This window comes from Centroberyx affinis, unplaced genomic scaffold (genome assembly GCF_046629955.1).
Source record: "Centroberyx affinis isolate AG114_WGS23_722 - 3 ecotype Tasmania unplaced genomic scaffold, CSIRO-AGI_Caff_v1 ptg001641l_1, whole genome shotgun sequence".
NCBI lineage: Eukaryota > Metazoa > Chordata > Actinopteri > Beryciformes > Berycidae > Centroberyx > Centroberyx affinis.
Window position 1 is genome coordinate 193,933 of NW_027280075.1, and position 8,692 is coordinate 202,624.

Consider the following 8,692-nt stretch of genomic DNA (forward strand, 5'->3'; position numbering starts at 1 on the left):
TGCTTAGTACAGAGCATTGGACTTGTCTCGTAGTTGATTACCAACACCACTAAGTGGTGCTGGGGAGGTGTTTCCTATAAATAAGGCAAAGCTATAGAAAATACATTTGTAAAGTTGAAAACCTTAAAGCACTTTTGACTTATTTAAATATAGGCTATTCGTCTGTAAATAATTTAGCAATCGAGCAACGTGCCGTCGAATAGTGACATACATTTTTGAATCTCAACTATTAATACAGAAAATGCAATACCTCTCCATGTTTAGGGGAACTAGCCTATATTTTGCCATTGATTTTATGATAGCCTACAATTGTCGTCTACAAAATGCTGTTGGATAGACACGTTGGATGAATTTTATTTATCTACTGTTGTTGAGATAAAGCGGTGGCCTAGGGCAGTGCGCTGGACCCAGGTCTATTAATATCAAAGTCCATTTCTCAACAAACAAAACTTGATAATTTAGTAAGTGTGGATTTATGTTGAATGCACTAAGTGCTTTTAGGGCATTTTGTGGGAATTGTCAAATGTTCCGAGTGTCGGTGGCTTCGCGCACAGAACTATTCTGCTTAAAGCCAGTCGTGTTCTGCCACCTTTTAGAAACATGTTAAAATCAACACGCCATGCATGACTAATTAATGACTCTTTTTAATGAGTTCATGGCCAGTAAAAAAAAAAATAAAAGTCGTAAAAAAGAGAGAGAGAGCGAGAGAGAAAACAAAATGGAGAGAAAAAAAAGTTCCAACTCACTTGCTCCGTGCCAAATAGACAATTTCATCCCCACAAAATCCATTAGGCCTCCATTTTATCAGAGTAGGTGTAAGAGTTTAATTTACTGTACTGACAGCATAAATTTTACCCTCTCGACCCTGTTTGTCTTTCTTTTCCACTCCAAGGCAGTGATGCATTACACATAGTAACGACTGCCTGATTGTAAACCATTGTAGGTACAAATACAATTTACATTTCCTTTTAATAAGCGATGATAAAATTATCCTTTCATATATACACAAAAATACTTAAGCTAAAATATTGAAATGATGATTTATGGCTGTGACAATGCTTTCAAAGTCAACGCACTTGTGTGAAATGAAGTCTAGTCCTTATTGATGGTGCACGTAACATTTTGCATCAGTGAGTTATTTATAGCGGTTGGCAGGTGTTAGTTGCTAAGGAAGACTGGCCTTCAAGGCCCCTATGTGTCTTTTTTGCCGGCTTGTTTATGCTTTCCTGAATTAAAAAAAAATATTGTGAGAGCGTGTTTTAGTACCAATAGATCGAATAACAGCCTCGGGCTTTTCACTGAAAAAAGAGGCCTAAGTTATGTGCCCTGTGCCCGGAATAAAAAAAAAAATCAGCTTTGATCTTGTATTATTTATGATGTGTGCTTAAACTCTGAAACTATCTCAGATCAGGACTGAAGCTTAGAGAGTTAACCTTGTGACATGATCATGTGGCTAATATTTACCCAATTTACAAAAAAAAAACAAAAAACCAACAACATTTGAAACAGGAAATGATATAGGCTACGTGTCTCTCAGGCCTAAAAAAAAAAACTATTTAGCAAAAACAAAGGTATGGAAACATAGCCTCATTTAACAGTTAGGTTTATTCACAAACTAGCCTATTGCTCGTTCGGAATTACAACCTTTCTTTCCAAAAAAATATCCTCCAACTGAATTCCTTAATTGATAATTGAAATAATCATTTGTTCAGTGTTTTTTTATTCTCTGGCACCTAACAGTAGTTAATCCATTCTTCTATTAAATACCTGTGGGTTACCTTCGCTCTGGTTTGTAGCCTACCTGTCATTACGTTAAAAAAAAGCACTTTTATCAATTAATATCAAGTGACATTTTATTAAAGTGCATAAGTATATCCAAGTTTAAATTCGTAGGCTATTTGTACACAGGAAAAGTGAATCACTGAATAGTCTCTGCCAAGTAATGCTTACTGAATCGTCCATTAAATATAGGGACACTGATATTCAAACTTGCACCACAGAATATTTTGTGTGCTTTGTATTATTTGGTTGCTATTGTTAACTAGCTATATAAAATCACTTCGATAATGAAATAAAGAAATAAATAGGCATGACTAATTGGGCTACCCAAACGAAAAATAACAAATCCTATAAAAAAAAAATTAGGATACTATACAAATACCACAGCAAAGCTATAGGCCTGAGTTTCTGTAGAAATATTATAGTGATACCATGGAAAATAAAACTACCATAAAGTACGATAACGTCGCTATAAACTCAATATTGAATACCACAAAGTTATAAAAGTGATTTTTCGATTTTTCGTTTAGGTAGCCTAATAGTCATAGCTGCGATTAAAACTCTTTCCTGCCAATTGACAACCGTAATTTCGTTAAAAATTAAGTCCTTGGTTCATATGCAGCCGTTTAGCAAAACAAAAATAAACAAATAAATAAAAGTAGCCTAGATTCAGCAGCAAAAACAGTCGATGCATTTAGGCTGCAGGCCTCTAGTCGGGCCCACAGCTCCCACACCCATAGGTCCCCTCTCTCAACAGCAGAAACATCCCACCGTCGCGCAGTATTTTACAGAGACTCCAGAAACTCCACCACATCTCTATGGCCGTGCTGTCGGGCCAGGTCGACCGGCCGACAGTCTCTGTGGTCCCGGGCCTGCGGGTCGGCCAGGTGCTGCACCAGCAGCCGCACCGTGTCCAGAAAGCCCGTCCTGGCCGCGTCGTGCAGCGGGGTGGTGCCGGTGCGTCTGTCCGCCACGTTGGGTTGCGCTCCCCGCTTCAGTAACAACTGAGCCACCGGCGTGCTGCCCATCATCATCACCTTCATGGGGACACAGCCACGAGTTAGGAGTGAGAGGTGGAACATTTAGAGTTCAACGAATATCCTATAGGGGATGGCATATAGGGGTCCCTCCATTCTTGATCTCTTATCTTATCTTTATAATGGAGAGCTTAGATCAAGCAAAAAAACAAAAAAACAAAACGTTATGAATTAATTTGGAAGCCATGTAAAATGCAGGGGAAAAACAGGGGAGCATTCAGGACCAGTATTTGCACTAAGTTGTACAAGATTGTTTGAGCTATTATTTTATCACATTCACCAAATAATATCTTAATATATTTTGTCCATAAATAGCCTACAGGTTGGAAAATTTTGGTGGCAAATACAAGCTATTAAATGCAAGGACTTTGTCATAGTTCAGGGCTGAATTGACGCCCCTGAAAATGTGCACATATGAAGCACTGGACAAATAAGAGATTCTGTATCTTGAGGTAATATTAAAGTCAAACATAGAGCGCCATTTATGATCTAATATTTTTATTGGAGCCTTAGGATAACTTATTGGGCAGTAAGCACCTGGGAGTTGTAGATAGTCTAGGTATCTTTAGCGCACGGCAGAGGCAGCCAGGCAGAACACATTATTAGATGGATTACACCTATATATCCTACTATTTAATATTGTTACCTGATTAATAAATAGTGGTAGTGGTAGGCCTATAGTAGTAAATTGAAATCCAGGGTCGCAACGTTCAATAGGTCTGTTATGAGTTGCATAGTATTTTAAAGGGTGAGTAAAATGGACGGTTTCGTTGTTTCACATAGCTTGATGAGAATATTATATTGACATGAAAAGAAAGGAGGGTCAAATCCTAAAATCCTAATGTTTTTCGACAACAGAAATAGTTTAGAGCATAGAGTTTGAGCATTGCAATCCATGGTACAAGGCGCACAGGATTGGGCCTTGTGAGTCATTTTGCCAGGAGATGCGCACAATAACAAGTCTAGCTTTTTCGAAAAGTGGAAGAACTTTTTCTGCTTCAACAATACCATAGGCAATTTCTTGATTATGCGTTATTAATATATATTAGCTGTTTCTTAAATTAGGTCACGATCGATGTTTGCTCTGCGTTCATAACAGAAAATGCAAAACAACTTGTCATTTGATCCCTGGGACGGTGGATCGCACAGTGACACTGACCTGCAGCGGCGTCCGTCCAAAGCAATTCTCTCCGTTGACATCGGCCCCACTTTGGAGGAGAAACTCGACATCCTCGGCGTTTCCCGTCGCTGCTGCTGATGCTAGATCATCTTCGAGAGTCATTGTCATGACTAAAAATATCCAATGCAGTCAGTCTCAGTGACAGATTGCTCTGACAGGTATATTTGAGGAAATATAATCGGCGGATAAACGTGCCAAACTGCATGTAAAATAATGTAAGTTGCTTTCTGTGCGTGGTTGTTGCTCAGCGGTCCACGGTCAATCAGTCCGGACCTCCAATCGCCTGGCTCGGATAAGTAAACCGTACATCGTCTGACCAGCGGACGGTGTGTGTCTGGGCTTGCCTGTGTTTTGAATGGGTGACGTCATTCTCTGTTGCTGCAGTGCTGCCGACATGCGCATGCGCTGCTTCAAGGAACTGGTTTTGACAGCAGCAGCAAATGCTGCCTTCCAGTGCTGCTCCAACGCTCATACTTCCCACTTCTAATGTCTTAAAAACGTGCTTGTCGCGCATTCGGGAGCTTCTGGTTGTAAAACGTAACAATATGGGCCGTGTAACAAACAGTTTATTTCGGTTTCTGTTTTTTAGAAGTCCAGCTGCACAGAGATAATTTGTTATTATTATTTGATGCTGTACTTCATTTATTAGCTAAAGGTTGTTGCATATAAGAACAATAGAAACATGCAACAATACTAACTATTTACAGTATGACAATAAAATACATCACTTTTACCATCAGTTGTTGATACAGCCTTTGTGCTCTAAAATACAATATTTCTGATGGCACTTGAAAGAAATAGATAGATAGATAGATAGATAGATAGATACTTTATTCATCCCCTTGGGGAAATTCAGGTGTCCAGTAGCTTACACATTCTGTATTAACATATACCTATATATTAGAGACAATACACAATAAAAGAAGGTAATGCAGAAAGCAGCAAAACAGGGACAGATCTGGGGGTAGTCGAACAAAGAGAATTGAGAAATTGCACAACTCTGAAAGTCAGTTGCAGAATTGTGATCCACTGTATTTGGTATCCAATCACCGTCGAGCATCTACAATGCTGCCACCTTCCAGCAGCTACATCGTTGACAGTTCTCTAGTTCTCTACTAAAATCATATAACAACAAAACTCTTAGACGGGTGTCCCTCAGACAAAATCTCATCAAATGGGGATCCATGGCCTAATGTGCATCTATTTGTTGGCCTTGACATGAATGTATTTGGGAAGCCTTCCTCTATACCGCAGGTATAAATAACAGAAACAAATGAGGAAGCACAAGCAACGGCCTCTGTGACAAAAAGGCAGGGTGTACAAAACATGTCAATAAAAAGAGGTAATGAGATAGGCTGACTGAAGGGTGACAGTAGCTGTGTCTGCTCAGACCGAGGAGGTTTTAGTCCTAAAATGTGACACAGGCTACATGTTACTCTTAAATTACTGTGGGTGTAAAATGTGGTTAAGGACTCAATTGAGATGAATATGTAGACCCACTAGTTTAGACACACTTGCATTGGCTAGTCTGTTTTATACTCAGTCTTTGTTCCAATATCGAGAGCTCAGTCTATTTTCCTGAAAACATAGTTTTTGTCATTTCAAAGTATAGTAACAGAAAAAGCTGACAGGTTATTCAGCCTATTGAGAGGGAAAGGAATAGGCCTAATGTTAAAAATGATGCAACCAACAGGTCTTATTTGACTTCACAGATATAATGTTTTAAGGCTGAAAATAAATATAATAACATCAAGGGTTATAATTATTATTCAGGTCGGCAGGCTTGTTTTGTAGGCGGCTGAACGGTTCCTGATTTGATTCCTGGTATGAACAGCGCCCAGCGCTGCTGCAGCCTGGCTGAGTAAATAACACCAATAACCACACACACTCTGACTGAACATTTGTAAGTTGACTAGTAAGTTTGTCTACTTGTCTATTCGTCATTTAAGAAGCAGGTAATCATCCATCGCTCAAAGCTTCTATTCTCAAAATATTTTGCAGGTAAAAAAGAGAAAGTGATTAGTGAATTTTGGAATCCATCCATTGACAACATATCTTAAACTTTTAAAGGCAACTTTTTTATTTTGTTTCTTACAGGTAAAAGTTTGAATGTGTGTGTGTGTGTGTGAGTGTGAGAGAGATAGTGGGAGACATACTAATAGTAAAAAGATGCAAATGATAATTAATGAGTATTACATGAGTACCCAGTCCATCATTGTAATAATAGCGTATTGACTTGATATGAAAATAACTGTCAGATGTGGTTGCAGCTCTCAGAATGATTAGTCATGGACTCGCCGGTGATAGGATGTGTGTCAATAATTCTTGCTTCTTGATTTATCTGCGTAAATGAATGTGAGTAGAGCTGTGTGGAATGTGTGCTCGTCTCGGGGTTCACAGCCTGTAGCGATGGAGGCCGAGAGTGGGTGGAGGTGTGTTGGTTTGGAAGTCCCCTGAGTGCGTGTGTGTGTGTGTGCGCGTGTGTGCGTGTGTGTGCATAACTGGTGTGAGAAAAAGGGCACTGTCGTTGATTACAGATGTTATGGCTTATGCCTTTCATGTTCTGTTTAAAGTATGGAAGAGTAAACAGTTCACAATTTTACACAGTGAAGAAAAAAAAAGAAGACTGTGAGGACGATTAAAGCTTGCTTTTAATAACAACCAAGGCCATCATCAAACATGTCTTACTCGGCGGTTTTTCTTTGTAGGGCTTGACTTCATGACATCAGTGCGTTCCTTTGGTTAGAAAAAAATGCTTTAGGAAGAAAGTCATCCTTTATAATGCTAGATTTAGCCACCTAGTTTGGAGAGGAGCGGTCAATAATGATGTGACCATCATTGTAATCTCTCAGAGCTATTATATGTCTCAGAGAACCTCCACTAAGTTACATTCCTCAACTGCTTTCTCACTGTTTAGCAGCTGGGTGCTCAGTATTTTGATGTTATGTTGGCTCTGAGAGTGAATGGATTTGGTAGTTCAGTGTTTATTTCTTCAGCATCACTCTACTCTGAGCTACAGTAAATTCTCTGTGCGTTGCATAGTTAGATTGCAGCACCATTCAAACCACAGTTCTAGACAGCCGAGAAGGGGAATACCTACTTTCTGATTCCCGGTAAATGAAATCACCTCCTGAAAATTGTTCCATTGAAATCCCCTTTTAATGGTAGTTTTACAGAAAATACTTTAATCTTTGGTCTTTTTCATTGTCAGTTACAAAGCAAACAGTTACAATTACAGTACAAACAGTTACAATTAATTAGCACCTCTTGTGCTAATTAATGTGACATTTGGGACCTAACACATCCTTTTATCCTCCTGTTTAAAATGCCAAAATTGTAAATCTAAAACATATCAGCTATATTCAATACTCGTTCTGCTCATTCTGCTCTATGCAACACAAAGTTTTTTTTCCCCTCCATTTGTTCTCTATCATTTCCACATCAAACACATCAAAGCAGTGGGGTTGTGGACACAGAAAAAGGCCACACTGTAAAGCACACTCACTAGTTTAGGTTGAACAATGTCAAAATTATGTGAAGTATGTACATAACTCTCATACATCTCCTTGGTTTTGCCTCCACCCAGTGGCATCTACAGACACTATGGGGCTACTTTTCTATATGGCATGTAGAAACATATATCTATTCATAGCTTCTCATTGCTGGTGAAACAATTCTACAGTATATGTGGTATTTCACCATGCTGTGATAAGAGGAGACGCTGCCCTACTTCCACTTTGGCCTTCCACATTGTTCCTTTTTGTTTGCATGCCTAGTATTATTTGCATTGATGTTATCCTACTTTGACACTTCCCAATGGCTTAAAATATGCAAATAATAATTATTATTATAATGAAAATTGTTTTCAGAGCCCCTTGCATTGCACAACATCTCAATGAAGTTAGCAGTGTGATTACAGGACAGACGCAGTTTGGCTCTTGTGTCCCGAGAAGACTATTGAACTACGCAGACACTGACTCAAACATCCAACCAACCAACCCATTCTGTGCTATTTATAGCCCACACATTACATCAAAGGCCCAACACAAACCATAACTTAGGTTAAACACACACCATGCAATATATTGCTGATAAAGGCTTTGTTATGCTGGCGTTGTAGCTTTGAAGTTCTCCTGTCAGAACAGGTTCCATGAACAGAAGGATAACCGCCAGAGTAAAGCTTGAGTTTTATACCAATAGTTTGGGTTACTTTTTAATACCACTCAAACTTGACTGATTTATTGAACACATGCAGTTACTCAGGAATGTGTTGTCTCTAAGTAAGTGGCTATTCAGCTACTCCTCTGCAGATGTACAATAAAGTTGATCACGCTACTTTGCAAAGGAACAAAAATGTTGATTGACATTTGAAAATATGTGATCTGTTTGAAATTCAGTATTTTGAAATCCTCCCAAACTATTTAGATTTACAGTGTCGCAATTCTCAGTGGGCTAACTGTTCCAGTATGATGGAAACAATTATTTTGAGAGGAAGTGGCCTCATAGATCAGTGAATGATTTGTCTGTCTCACTTCTGTGAGACCAGTTTGACCTTGACAGAGCAACTTGAAATAAAACCAGTGTCCGTTTGATTGTTTAATGTTTGGCAAAAGTGAGACATTACTGCCGGATACTGTATCAGAGAGGGCTGGAAATAAACAAACCTTTAAAAAGGAATTAAATACAAGCGGGATCA

At 38.9% G+C, this 8,692-nt stretch overlaps 1 protein-coding gene across 1 annotated transcript; it reads right to left on the bottom strand.

Moving 5' to 3' along the window:
* Window positions 1–780: 780 nt before the first annotated feature.
* Window positions 781–4,293, bottom strand: cdkn2a/b (cyclin-dependent kinase inhibitor 2A/B (p15, inhibits CDK4)). The gene is made up of 2 exons (XM_071528246.1): window positions 3,976–4,293; window positions 781–2,816 (listed from the first exon to the last, which is right to left on the bottom strand). Exons 1-2 carry the CDS (start codon window positions 4,102–4,104, stop codon window positions 2,565–2,567), a joined length of 381 nt encoding a protein of 126 aa, XP_071384347.1. The 5' UTR covers window positions 4,105–4,293; the 3' UTR covers window positions 781–2,564.
* Window positions 4,294–8,692: the final 4,399 nt, after the last annotated feature.

Coding starts and splice junctions, on each gene's coding strand:
- cdkn2a/b (XM_071528246.1), bottom strand. CDS start 4,104: ATGACAATGACTCTCGAAGATGATCTAGCATCAGCAGCAGCGACGGGA. Junction 2,817..3,975: donor TTGGACGGACGCCGCTGCAG/GTCAGTGTCACT, acceptor GTCCCCATGAAG/GTGATGATGATGGGCAGCAC.